Source organism: Macrotis lagotis, chromosome 8, assembly GCF_037893015.1.
Source record: "Macrotis lagotis isolate mMagLag1 chromosome 8, bilby.v1.9.chrom.fasta, whole genome shotgun sequence".
NCBI lineage: Eukaryota > Metazoa > Chordata > Mammalia > Peramelemorphia > Peramelidae > Macrotis > Macrotis lagotis.
In genome coordinates this window covers 58385942-58400614 of record NC_133665.1, presented here as the reverse complement: position 1 = coordinate 58400614, position 14673 = coordinate 58385942, and the positions used below count along the sequence as shown (strand labels likewise).

The following is a 14673-nucleotide window of genomic DNA, read 5'->3' as shown; positions in this document are numbered from 1 at the left end:
CATTTTCATCTTTCACCTTTTAACCTTCACCTAACATAATGTCTGGCTTAAGTGAGCACTTAATAAATGGTTATTTTATGAATGAATGAATGCCTGTCTCCCTCATCAACACTGACAGCTTTCTCAGGTCACCCTTTGCTCTGAAATCTTTTTCTCCCTACTCTCTATAGGATAAGATCCAGACTCTTTAGTATGACCAGCGGGAACTTTTACAATATGGCCCCAAAATGTACCTATCCAGCCTTATTTCTCACTCTTCCTCCTCTATACATTCTAGTTAAACTGAGCTACTCAACTTTAAATTTATATAATTTTGTTATTTAGCCCACCTCACCATCTTTGCTTACACCATTCCTTCTACTTGCATGTCCTCCCCTCCATCTCTGCCAAAAGCTTACCAATTCTTCAAGTTCTCTCTAACTCAAATGTTGTTTTCTTATGCTAGCACTTAAAACAGGTCATATTTAAAAGAAATGGGCATCATTGGGTCCCTTAGTCCTACACTTGATCCCCTGTTCCTGTGTTCTGGATCATTGCCAAAACTTTCCACCTAGATGTCTTGCCACAGGTACAAAGATTTTCTTCATTCTGTACGCTTGCTCATTTTTCAACTCCCTAATTTTCTCAGTTTGCTTGTGTACCTCCCTCTCCACCCACCCCCACCCCGCCACCCTCGCCCAAGAACACTCTCTTGCACAAAGGCAGCTAGGAGCTCAGCTTCTGACACACCTGACCAAACTCTTCATCACTGTCCTCAGACCTGGATTTGCTTTGTGGAAAAAGGCACTGTAATTCTCATGCATTCAATTCAATCTGGACAAAGTTCTATTTTAATTCTTTCTCCACATGCTTCCAAAAATCAAAGTTTTCAACATGCTGTCTACTGTTAACACACTGTCACCCCCCCCCCCCCCAGCCAGTTTCTAAGATAGAGTTACTCCATTGATTACTGGGATCAGCAACATGGACTGCTTTAGGATTATTAACTATTAGCAGCTTCAGCATTAGTGCTCAGCTGGTCAGACTCTGAGCAAAAGAATGGTGTCTTGTCACCTGGCATGAGGGACAAACTTAATAAATCTTTTATTTATTTTTTTTAGGGTTTTTTTTTGCAAGGCAAATGGGGCTAAGTGGCTTGCCCAAAACCACACAGCTAGGTAATTATTAAGTGTCTGAGACCGGATTTGAAACCCAGGTACTCCTGACTCCAGGACCAGTGCTTTATCCATTATGCTACCTAGCCGCCCCTTTAATAAATCTTTCTTGAATTGATTTCCTCCCAGCTAGATATGTGCTCTCTTCCCAACCCCCCTTCCTCAGAAGTCAGACTTTTCTCCTGCTTATATTTGAATTATAATTGTGGCAGAGCTTTATGCCTCTCGTAAACTATAAGCTTCTTAAGGGCAGGGGACTTGTTCTAACTCATTTTTTTTTATCTCATATTAGAGATAACCTAAAAATAAGACATATACATTCCCTATCTACACATATGAATTTATGTAGGGCATAGGACCTTAGTGAACATTTGTTCAATTCAGTTGACTGAAATCTTAACTGTTGTCAGTTTATATAGTAATATCCCTTTTTTTTTTGGTATATTAGCTTTTCTCATGTGCTGTTTGAACTGGATTACATTTTATACTATTTAAAGTATTCATTTGACTATAGTAACATTGTCTTCTTATGACAAAAAATTCTAAAGATATTTCTAGGCTTACACTTAAGTAGATTATTTGTGATTAAAATAAGATTACAGCAAGTAATCATCCTTTCTTCTGAAAACAAGATCTTGGACTTATTTGAGCAGGTCAACACTGTACACAGTTCCTTTCATTAGGGATACCCTTTTACCTCTAGGATAAAATGCAAACTACATGATCTCGCATTTGAAGCTTTCCTCTATTTCCTATTTGAAACCTATCTGTCCAGACTTATTTCTCAGCAAGCCCTCTGTATTGTAGCCAAACTGAATAGCTTGAATAGCTCTCTCCTGCTTCCATGCCTAGAAGAGATTCTTTCATCTTTACCTATTGAAGCCTTGAAACCTTCTTGTATGTCTTCAGCCAAAAGTATTTTTTCCTTCCTCAGGTTTTCTTAGCATACTTTGCCTTGATCTCTCCTTTACCCCATCACATATGCCTTACTCTGTTTTATACTTATTTGGCATATGTTACATCCCTCCATATATAATGTAAATTGCTTGAGAACAGAAACTGAATAATATTTCATTCATATTCCCTCACCTCCTATATTGAATTGAATTCTTTTAATTTGGATATGAGTTTTTTAGTCTTACATATACTTAGAATAATATTTACTTAGAATACATAGACTTAGAATAGTAAGAACTCACATTAGTTAATCAAATTTATTTCTTTGTTCACTTTCTAAATTCCTTCATTTTCCTTTCACATTTTCTTTGACCAACATTAAGTATAGATGCCTAAGTTCCAGTACTTACAGTTAAGACTCACCTGGGAAGAATTTTATTTTTCTTTCTTTTTCAATGGGGAAGAAGAGAAGGCAGGTTTTTATTGGATTGAAATAAAATTCAATTGGATTTTTAAAAAAATTATACTTTGTAGACTGAAAAAAGAAAAAGTGAGGAGCACTGAGTCCCTCTGGTGGACTGAAGAAGACAGGCAGAGGAAAGAGGAAAGAGAGGGAAAATAGAAGCAGAATGTAGTAAGAATAAAGAAAAATAGATACAAACACTAGTTGATGTTTCATATGCTAAAGAGTAAAATACCAACAACATTTTTAGGGATAGTCCCAGGAGGTGACTGGAAATAGTAAAGCTTCTAAAATTCTTTTGACAGAAAATCACTAGAATGGGTATAAAACAACACCATTCTGATTATACCTTCATATAAATATATATATATATATATATATATAAAGTATATAAAGTTCTAAAGCACAAATATACTAGAGATCTTCATTATGGAGCTGCTAAACTCAGCTCTCTTGCAAGCAGTAAGTGGTGTGAAAATATCGGTTATCAAAGAAGTCCCAAGAGGGCTGGAACATATCTGGGGATCAGAGATCATTAAGGAATTCTGTAAGGGGGCTTGGATGAGACTTTGCGTGAGCTGGACCTAACAGAATGGGGAGAACTGCATAGACTTTTGAGAGAGGAGAGAGTTCTTCACATTGAGGGAACTGCTTGTGTCAAGCACAGACTAAGTAAATTTCATGATTAATAAATCCCACTGGGTAGGAAAATGAGACAGATCTGATTAGAATAGAAGGTGTGAGTTGGAGAAATCAAGTTCTTTAGGGCAGGACCAGTTATGGAAGCCAAACAATTTAAAATAAAGAGCAAACCTAGGAGAGTTGGTAATCAACCCAAGTAGGGCTTTAGTGAAGGGAGTATTCAGGAGTATTTTTGTTCTCCCTTTTGAATGGTACATAAGAGAACTACAGCTGTAGTTCTCAAGCTGACATTTTGCCACAGGTGATATTTGTGAAATGAGAAATCTACTGGTAAAATAATTTTTTATCTTATGAAAATCTTAATACTATATTACTGATAATACAAATACAACCAAGTAGGTTTGTAAAGTGACAATATTTGTATTTATAAAGTGACAGGTAACTGGTAACTGGTTTATTATTGACAAATGCAGATATACTGGCTTTAAAAAATAATTATGTTCTGGAAAAATTAAGTATAAACCATTTTACCTGATTTTTATTGATGCCTTTTATTTTTATATTACATTTCTTTCCAAATATATCTCCCCCTCCTCCTCTCTCCATGTCATCCAAAAAAGAAAGACCAAAGAAAAGTACCTCAGCAAGACTAGTCAACACAGCAGATGTGTCTGAAACTATTCCATGATTCTATATCCAGAATCCTTACCTCTTGAGAGAAGAGAGGAAAGTACATTTTCTCAACTCTTCTCTGGGGTGTCCATTATAGTTACACAGCATTCCGTTTATACAATATTTTATATGGAACAGGAGAGATCTCAAATTAAAAGAATTATAAGATGAATCCTTATCAACATTAGAACTCTGCTTTGTTACATTCATCATATATCAGCATTTTACAAGTTATAGAATAATTTCCTCAAAATTGAATATTGCTAGTATTAAATTAATTTTACAAATGTAGAAACTGAGATTTAACTTAGGTTAAGTGGCTTCCCATGGTCTCTGATAAGACTTCCAGATCTGCTGGGTTTAATTCTGAGATTAGTTTGAGCATCAAAATCAACTAATGTCTTACTATTTCGTGAATCTGCACCATATTCTACTGTGTCTTCTTTCCACAAATTAATGACACCTACTTTGCTCTTAAATTGTTTTCAGGCGACAGTATAAAAAGTAGCCAGTAAACAATTCCACTAAGTAAACTAATTTGGAGATATAATTAAAATATGCCTGGTTCATTTAGTTTATGCTCTTGCTTTTCCTGTTCCCCCTTATAGGGTGATAGTTTTAGAGTTGGAAAGGTCTGTAGAGCTCATTCATGTTGCCTATCATTTTACAGGATAGCTAGGGCCTAGAACATACCCAAAATTTCACAGTAAGTAGCAGAGTCAGAATTTTTGAACTAAGGTCTTTTGACTCCTAATCTGACATTTTTCTTTTTTTTCTTTTTGACATTTTTTCTATTGTGTCACATGGCTTCCTTTAAGTTTGATTCCTGGATTAAATCCAATATTTTGACAGTCACTCTTTTTCTTCTTCTCTCCCCTTTCTATTAGTATAGGCTATATGCTAAAATTCTATTTCTGGGTATAAAATTGGCCATATAATAATCATAATCAAATATGCAAATATGGATATATATATATATATATATATATATATATATATATATATATACATACTAGACTGTAGAAATTACTTTTTACTAGTTTCTGTCTCTGCTCCCTATACAAGTCTGCCTTCTGTCTTATTGTCCTCTGTCTGGAAAAGGTCAAAGTGGGGCAATGTTGAAGCAGTATAATAAAATTAAATGGTATTTTAGAGTCATCTAGCCTCTACTAAAAAAAAAAAACCTCACTACCACACAAGGCCAACTAAACTCTTACAATTTCAAACAGTATTACTTGTTTTCAGATTTTCTTTGTGTTTATATGATTGCATCCCCATGACACTAGTCCCAGTTAGGACCAGTGGAGCCAGGTAGAGTATTCAGCTCAACTCAAGCATTCAGGTGCCTCTGCCTTGCCTGGGGAGAAGCTTATGTTCTTGGGGGGAATAGTAGGTACACAGCCAAGTAAGCACCAATATGTGAAAAATCACTCTAAAGTCTTTCCAGGAGGTTTGGATGAAGTCTAACCTCCACTGCACTATGTAGCTTGCCAGTTCTGTTCCCTCAAAAATCATAAGAGGCAGAAATCTACACTGTTTAATGTGGGAAGACTGAGATTGCTTTGAGATATATCTCCCATGGAACCAGCCCTCAAAGGGAAAGAAGTCAGAAAGTGAGCAGTGAGTAGGAAGAGGGTGGATCAGAAAGGCTTGTAGGATTCAAGGAAGGATCTTGTGGATGGAGGGGCACAAACTGAGACTCATAAGGAGCTGAGTATTCCCAGTGGTGAAGGTAAAGAAGAAGAATATTACAGGCAAGGAGGCAAGAGATTTTGGAGCTAGATTATGAAGGTCCTTAAATGTTAAACATTAGAGTTTGTATTCCATTCCCAAGGCAACAGTCTTAGCTTTTTGAACAAAGGAATGTTATGCTTAATGAATCCACCTAACTGTACTCTTCTTATCCATGAGGATAGCATGAGAACCATCATTAACTGCCTTACTGAAATCTAGAGATGTTTGATTTATAGCTTTCCTTTAAACTGATGGTCTCATTATTCTGAAGAAAACAAAGGTGAAATTCTTCAGTGTGGTGCAGGAGAGAGAATACCAAATCTTTAGGTACAAAACTAGAGTTTGGCTCTTGACTGGACAAGTGAGTTCATCTGTCTAAGTCTCATTTTCCTTATCTTAATGAGGGGAGTTGGACTAGCTGACGTTTCATGTGTCTTTCATCTCTAGTTTTATTATCCTATGATCTGGCAGGCTCCTAATGAGCCTATCCTGTCACTAAGTGATCACTTGGTGATCACTTCTTATGAGTGATAGAAGTGAATCTATCGCTTTTTATGATTTGCTTTCTATGAGTTTACAAATTCATACATTTAATAAGCCATTCTAGTCATATTAGACTTTATTATGAGATTAGTTAATCATAAATCATTATTATTATGAATTTAATATTCTATATATTTAGGTTTACTGAAATACAGTTTAGAGAGCTAATGTGATTATTTTGCATCTAATAAAATAAGATTCAAATAAATTACTGTTCTAAGACTGCTAAATCCTTAGAAACATAATTTTCTGCCAAAGCAAAACCAATTTCTTATTATTGTCATAATTAATTCAAACAACAACAATAATCTCAAGTTATAAGAAAGCTCCCTTTCTAACATGAACTTTCTACAAGAAAGAATTTTGCTTTTTTAAAATTTAGCCTGTTTGTGTATGAGAGATTCATACAAGTTAATCAGATTGAAATTTTCCTTGAAAACATCATTTGGTAATTAATTCATTTAACAAATAATTATTGAGCATTTATGAACTTAATATCATATTTGGTCACTGCTTAGCAGGAGTTTGTCATCTAGTGGGGGAAGAAATGAACATTAGGTAATACTAGAGAACCTGTGGAACATCCTGCTTACAAACTGTAAAATTTTAAATTACAATATATTTATCTGATTTATAAAAACATTTTACTTTCTACTTATATTGTTTCCAAAAAATTTTTCTAACTATAATTACTATAGGATGTCCGAACAACCTAAAAATAGAAAGCTGAACAGATTTAGGTTTCACAGTGTCCTATACAATAAAAAAAAATACTTAACTGATAAAAAGTCTTGAAACCAATGTAACTAATATCTGGAAGAGAAGGTAGAAGATGACAACTTTAAAATATAATAGTCACTTAGGTGATTTAATTTCCTTTAAATATATTACTATATTAATTATTTTTTGGGAAAAGGTCTAAAAACATGTTATAAAAGTCACTCACTACAAAGCTTCACATTTCCTTTTAAAAGTATATTTATAAATTGAATAGAGTAAAACTGAAATTTAAAATTTTCAACAATTTAAAATTTTGATTTTTAAAGATGATGATCCCTGTGATAATGATATTTAGTTAAATTTAGTGCCAGATAAATCACTGCATTTATAAATCCTAAGAATGACAGAATGGTTACTTTGGAACAGGTTTTTGATAAAATTAAAATTGTAAGTAAGGTAATTAATAGACTCTGTTTTATGTTACACCTCCTAGTATGTTCAAAATACTTTATATATTTTTAAATCCTAATTAATCTTCCTAACTTTTCAGAGTAGAAAAAATACATACCGAAAAGTAATTTGCCTAATAGCCATAGCAAAGTATCAATTAATTAGGAGAGTCCTGCTGTCCTAACTTCAGACCAGTATTGATTCTCTAATCTGTGTTGCCTCTCTATCAGTTATCTATATTATTCTGGTCCTATTCTGCCCCTTAATTCAAAACTCAGTTCTTGTTGTCTCTTCTACTTCTCTCCTTTGTGTTTCATATGGTCTGTAAAGACCCTCCAAATTTAGGAAAACATTATTAATTGAAAATTTTTTTGAACTATATTATATTTTTATTTGATTATTAAAATATTGAAATTTTTGTTAAGCTTGTGACCTTTTTAACAAAAAAAGGTGAGGTGGGGGTTTCTTACTCTCTCATTAGAACATTTTATGTCTTTAACACCAAAACCAACACTACAGACCAGGAAAAGGAAAAAGCAACCCTAAATTCTTTATATCTTTTGTTTCTTTTTTATACTTAAACCTAATTACTTGCATAAAATATCTTGGAGATGAAACAAGTGTAGGATGAATTGGTTGGAAGTGTAGAAATCTCTACTAATTGCTTTAATATTTGAGTGAATTTCCTCCAAATGAGTGAAGTACTTCCCCTTGCCAGGCAGATGATCATCAGGCATATTCCATGGTGGATACTTTTGCTCAGTTGCACTACCTGATGGCCAGAGGTTGCATTTCACTGAGCATTTCACTCTGACCACATACCTATATACCATCTATTACATAAGGGGGAAAAAAACTGGAAAAGTGAAGAGAAGACTTACATTTGACCGTACTTCGTGATTCCTGGAATCCTGCTGAATCTGACCCCCAGCTCAAAGCTTCACACTCTCGATCTTCCCCTTGCCCATTTCTGGTTCCACTGCCTGCCCCTCCTTTTCCCTTATCTGCCAGCCAGCATATCTTCCAGAGTCCCACACTTCGTTTGCGCCCATCCTCTAAAGTCTGGTAAACCCAATTGGGAGTAAAGGCTGCTGCATTATTGAGAATTAATGAGATGAGGGCCACCAATACAGCCGTGGCCACCAGTTTCTGGACAGTCATATCTGACTGTCAGTTATTGTCGGTCTATTTGCAGAAGATCCAAGGGCTGGGCCAACTGTGGCACATTGAAAAAGAACTGGAAATGATAGAACCACCAAACAGTGTTAGAGGTGGCTAGAGAACATCACCGTTCATTCTCAAAGTCAGCTTCCAAGTCAACTCCAACCAGGCAAATTAGCACATTCTGAGGTAGATGGGAATATTCCATAGAAGAAGTCCAAGGTGCAGTGCGCCGTCCTAGGGTCAAAGCCTTAGCCGCCTGTCTGCACTTTGAGCAGTGCCAGTCCTGGGTTGAACCAGGCTGCAGAAAGGTTCATTCCTTGAAGTTCAATGTGCCCCCACGATGGATCTGGAATCTTGTGCTTGTGGTCTTCCTGGAGGAGGAGAGGGTATCAAATATGTGTTAACCGAATGTCTCAGTCTTCCACAGTACAGAAATGAGGAAAACAGAGAATCTCTTCAGAGGCCAAGGAGCAGTTGGGAAACCCCTTTCCAGATGTGCACGACCCTGATCCACTCTAACCCAGTGAATAAAACTGGTAATAGTTAAAGCAGGAATGCCTCGAAGCAAAGACATGGGCTTTGAGTGGCTTCAGCTCTCCCCAGCCGGGCTTGTTGCCCAGTGTCCCAGCAGCCAGGAGCAGATACTGAAAAGTAGGGATTCGGCTGCAGGGAAGTGTGCATGTGGTCTTTTCCCCCTGTCTTTCAGCAAAAAGGAAATGATTGTTTTTGAGGCTGTTTTTGGTGAACTAGAGGGCGTAGCCAATTGCAACAAACAGAGGCACTGCCACAGCAGCCAGACACTAACAGGATGTGTTTCCTGAAAGGAAAAGACTGGGGAGACTTCTAAAGTCTTACTCCCAAACCCACCTCCTTTCACTGCTCCCTCTCCACACCTTCCTTTCCAAAAAGGAAAGGCCAGGGATGTTGTGGAACAAAACAGCCTGATTCATTTTCTCTTGAAACCAGTCGGCAACTACTGGACTGGTCCCAAAGGCATGTGTTAACACTTCTTCATTCAGCATAGTGATTGGCATTGTAAGAAAACTGGAGAATTGCCGCAGGCCCAGTCCCCTGTTTGCCATCTATTCCAGCTTTATTATTCATCTCCCTAACATATAGACTTGCACACTAAAGCTTAATATGGCACATAAGCATTGTCGCCCTGACCAAAACTATATCCTTGCCAAGGGGAAATAACTCTGTGTCATTTTTAACCCAGGTCATATACTTCCTGAAGGCAAGTGTACATAACATTATGCATTGACTTAGATGCTTCCTCAGCTTTAGAAGATTGAACCATTCTCATTCCTGGTTACCTTACTCTGTGGACCACTTACCCACAGAGCCACAAGTTAAATATTATAGAATTCAGCAGTGAATGAAAAGTAGTAAATGAATGAATGGGTAAGTGAATAAAGATAAATTAATCTTATTAATGGTTCTTGGAACAATAATTGTGTTGGCCCAAAGTATAACTCTGAAAACAGAATACAAAAATAACCCTTCAAATCACATTTTACAATTTAATAAAAAGAGTAATTGCTTATTTATGTGGCATTTTGAAGTGCTTAGGAGGTATCCTTCAAAACTTCCATTTTTAAATATAATTTGGAGATGTTTAACAAAATAAAAATACAAAACAATATAGACAGTGTAAATCTGTGGTTTTCTAAATGAAAACACTGTCTACAGAGATATGTTTCTATTTGCGTTTGACATCTCTACTTTACGTTGTCTGTCTAGTCCTTTCAACAATCTTGTTTGACTGCTAAAAAGGTTAAATCACAGAGAAGTCAGCTGATTTGCCTAAGGTCACATGGCTCATTTATGACAGTACTAAGAACCTGTATCTTACATCTTCTTTTCCCAATCCATTTCTCTTTCCAGTAGACTACCTTTTTTCTCAAAGCTTAAATTCTGCTAACATTATGATGCTTATCATTCTTTTTATCCACAAAATTTAAAAATAGTTCACAGACTCCAAGTGTCAGTTCAGATCAACAGTAATAATTATTTAATTGAAGTGAAATTTTAAAAAACATATTTCAGGTTTACAGCATCTCAGAATTAATTACAAGGGACCTCAGACCTCAAGTCTAGCCTATATCTGAATAGGAATTTCTTTCATAACATCTGCAACAAGTGGTTGGAAATGTTTAAAGATCTCTAGTGATGGGAAACTCACTCTCTCCTGCTTAGCTTTTAGAACCCTTCACTAACATGGCCCCAAATTGACTTTCCAGCCTCATTCTACATTATTAATTATATACATGCTTTACTCAAATTTTAGTTGTTCCTCATCCTCTCCATACTTTGCTCTAGTCATCCCCAGGCCTGAAGTGTACTCTTCTCTTCACTTTGTCTCTTAGAATCATTTCTTGCCTTCAAGAATTTTCTTAAGTACTATTTTTTTCATGGAACCTTCTGATTCCCTCAAGTCCAACTGCCAGGATATTCTTCTTTGCATTCATGTACATGTGGTGTATGGGTGTAAACTTACATATATTCATATATTTTCATGTTTTTCTCCCATTTGAGTGTAAGTTCTTTGAGGGCAAAATCTGTTTTGCTTTTCTATGTTTATCTTCAATCCTAAGCACAGTGATTGGGTATATAATAAGCACCTAGTTAATGTTTATTGATTGATTGATTGATTTAATTCAAGTGTAGGACTTCACATTTGTGTATATTTGATTGAATTTTTTAAAAATTCAGTCTAATGTTCTAATCTTTTGGGTCTTGATTCTGTCACCCACTTGTGTTAGCTATGACTTCAAGCACCATTTTTTACAAATTTGATATGCCACCCATGCCTTCATCTAAATGATTGATAAAACTATTGAACAGAAAGGCAGAGTATCACTGAGGCACTCCACTAAAGGCCTACTTCCTATGTGTCATCCCTCCATTAATCTATAATTCTTTGGATCTAGCCTTTGAATCAGTTCTAAATCAACCCAACTTTACAATCTAGTCTGTAACTCTCTTACTTTTTCCTTAGAAAAGATATTTGTGAAATGCTTATATGACTTCCAGATATATTTATAGCAATTTCCTTATATATATAATATATATAAAGAGAGCAGTATACCACATGTATAGTGAGTACAGCAACATTATGAAGTAACATTACTTTTGTCAATTTGATGAAATCTATGCTAAGCAGTATTATGTAGAGCACCAATTATCTCCTTTGTCATTATCAGTCAGCATAGCAGATAAACAAGTTTATAAAGTTTCAAAGTTATTACCCTTAAGCGTCCACCTCTCTTAACCCCTACTTTGCAGAAACGATGGTCAAGAAGTCTTTAAACACTGTTTCAAACATGGAGATTTTAATTTAGAATTAGATTTTCCTACCATTGCTAAGGCATATAATGACTCTTTTTTGGGGAGTATGACTAATTTCCAAGGGAAGCAGACACAACACAAGTCTGAAAAATAAGAGTAAATAATCTGAATTTCCCTGGGAAGTAGCAGCACCTGAAGTTGTACCATTCCATCATTTTCCATTCCTTACAAGAATGGTGGCAATGAAGAAGAGGTGTGGCCACTGATGTCTGTGCCTGTAGGACCCAGTCCAAGGTTCATCTGTTTAGATTAAGTAATTATTCCAACCCTAAAACAGACAAGATTTTCCATAGTTAGGAGGCAAACATTTGCTCACCCTATTTTCCCTGGGGACACTGAGTATTCCTGGAGTATTCTCTTTTAGCAGATGGTAAGCTTGTTTAAACTTGTCAGCTAAGACTTGTCTACTGTGTTTTTTTGTGGGGGGAGGGGGGTGGAAGGGTTTGGGGGAAATGGTTTGAGGGAAGGAGGGAACTGTGATAATAGGATGGTATGAATTTTCCTGTAATTGAATGAGAAAAGCTCTGGGCCACAAATTCTTTGTCATAGATAAAATATCATTTCTCAATTCCAAAGCCAAAGAAGTCAGGCTTCATTGAGCCATAGGCACCCTACCAGAATAGAAAGAAGGGCCCATTGAAAATTTTAGATCTGAGTCACAAGAAGTAATTATTTCTTTGAACTGTCTTCTCCTTTGGGAAATGAAAGTATTAAATCAGATTCATTAAACATGAGCACACACACACACACACACACACACACACACGGAACATGTCTATAATAAACTAAGAGCATCTCAACAACTATGTTTATAGTTGATTTCTTCTTGGTGGATAGTGTGCCATCCACCTTCATAGTCTTCCTCAGTGGCTTTTATTGCAAGTGTGGCCATATCAGACATCTGATGTTAACATATTGTATTTGAAATATATGAGGAAAGACTTCACTTTACAAGGAAGAGACTTGTTCAATGAGAACTGCTAATTAGTGCTTTGATATTTTTTCTTGTCTGCAGGCTAAGCCCCTTTAGGAGAATAAATGAATTAGAATTTTTAATAGAAATTTGAATAGAAAATCATGAACTAGCACAAAATGTAGCTTTAAGAACACATTTTCCTTTCTTACAGGAAGAGGGGAAAATTGCTTTTCATTTTTGAACAGTTGAAGACAAAAACAGATCTTACTTTTTAGTTAACATGAGAACACTGTGTGGCATTCCATCTATAGCACTTATTTTCATATAAAAATACAGTTGGGACAGTCTTGATTATCCTGAAAATAGCTTTTAAGGGAAAAAAGAATGAAAGGTTTGGCAACAATTCATATACAATCTTACAGTTAAGCAGTCACACTTTGCCTTGGGATAGAGGGCCTCTGTGACTTAGTATTGTATTCCACACAGGATCTATTCCTTTCTGAAAGATTCACATCCATTTTAGGGCCTTAGTCCTCTCCCGCCCCATCTGCTTTTTATTAGATTCCCTATTCAGATTTGATGAAGTGCAGCTGTAAGTTCTTTTTCCAAGTAAAAGCACAGAGAACAGGAAATTCTCTAGAGTTTGATGGAGAGAGGGGGTTGTTCACTTCTCAAAATGCAATGCATTCTGGAATCCACTACAACAAGCAAAATTCTATTCCTTATAATTCTTAGTGGTTTCTTTGGTAACTTCTCTTGATAAAAGTAAAATCAGGACTATTCTGTGGAGATGCCAGCATAAGAATCATGTGGTAGGATAAATGCACTAAGCATCAATTTAGCTCTTTTTCTTGGTTAGGTTCTTATAGCATATCTGAATTTAAACTGCTAAATTTTGAAAACAGTTGATTATTAAAAGCTCCCAATATATACTTAATTTGCCCCTTATCCACTTCAGTACATCACAAAGGAAGAGATGGTGAAGTGTGATTCATTTTTTAGCTTTATTCTAAAGAGTCTTTTCCAAGTACATGAATTTTTTTGAGATTTGCCAAGTATCAGAGCATCTCCAAAAAGCCACCTAAGCATAGGGAAAGGTATTAAATGAGAGTGAACTTCCAAATCACTTGGTGAAAATAGAGTTTGAATCATTACTATTATTAATAATGATAATAAAGTGATGTTTTATAGGAAACACAAATGGTTATATTGGTTGAATCAAATGATTGGTTCATTTCAAAGATTCACTTAAAGGTGGAAGGGAGTGATCTAACTTGGGAATTAACTGACAGACTGCTCTTTAGAGTAGTTTTGAAATGTAACCATTCAGGAAATAAACTAAATGATCTTCCCTCCCAAAAAAAACTTGAAGGAAAACCCTAAAAACATAAAAGCATGGTTTTGTATTGTAGAGAAATACACTGAGCCAAGTCTTATCAGAATCTCAAACTGTCCTATAAAGATGGTTGAAAATTAATGTAAAATGTTAGAAAAAGTGATGAATTAGATTCCAGAAGCTGGCAAATTTTGAAAAAAGGGAAAAGGCCCAAAACCATAAATTTTTTTCTCAAATGTATATGGAGAAAAGGACATCCACTTTAATGTTACGAAATACCTAGAAATTTTTGATTAGCAAAATAGGTGAACTATCTTCCACAACTAATATCTTTCCAATTAAAATAGTCTAGTGCTGTTAAATTGAATATGAAGAACTTTTATAAAACTTCAAAGAAGGCTTTATTTAGAGAAGGATTATTATAAATTACCATATTTTAAACTGATTCAATATCCCGTTGTTTGTTGATATTTCAGTAGAATTTCTCTGCCAGATACTTAACTCTATAATAAAGATAGAAAACACACTTTGGTTTTCTGTCCATAAAGATGGAAATTGAAATGTACAAACTCCTAACTCACAGTAATCTAAAGAATAAGACATATGCAATTCTTAGTTGAAAAAGTGTTAT

The 14673-nt window shown here is 35.4% G+C and overlaps 2 protein-coding genes across 4 annotated transcripts in view; one reads left to right on the top strand and one right to left on the bottom strand.

The window, feature by feature from the left end:
- The window catches only part of IFT140 (intraflagellar transport 140), a 211361-nt gene that overhangs the window by 155383 nt on the left and 41305 nt on the right, over positions 1–14673 (top strand). The window lies entirely within an intron of this gene.
- TMEM204 (transmembrane protein 204) overlaps positions 1–14673 on the bottom strand; it is a 56934-nt gene that overhangs the window by 38519 nt on the left and 3742 nt on the right. For both annotated transcript variants that reach the window (XM_074197173.1, XM_074197172.1), the window contains exon 2: positions 8157–8810. In XM_074197173.1, coding sequence (XP_074053274.1) covers positions 8157–8436 — 280 coding nt within the window. In that variant the 5' untranslated portion in view covers positions 8437–8810. The remainder of the gene's footprint in view (positions 1–8156; positions 8811–14673) is intronic.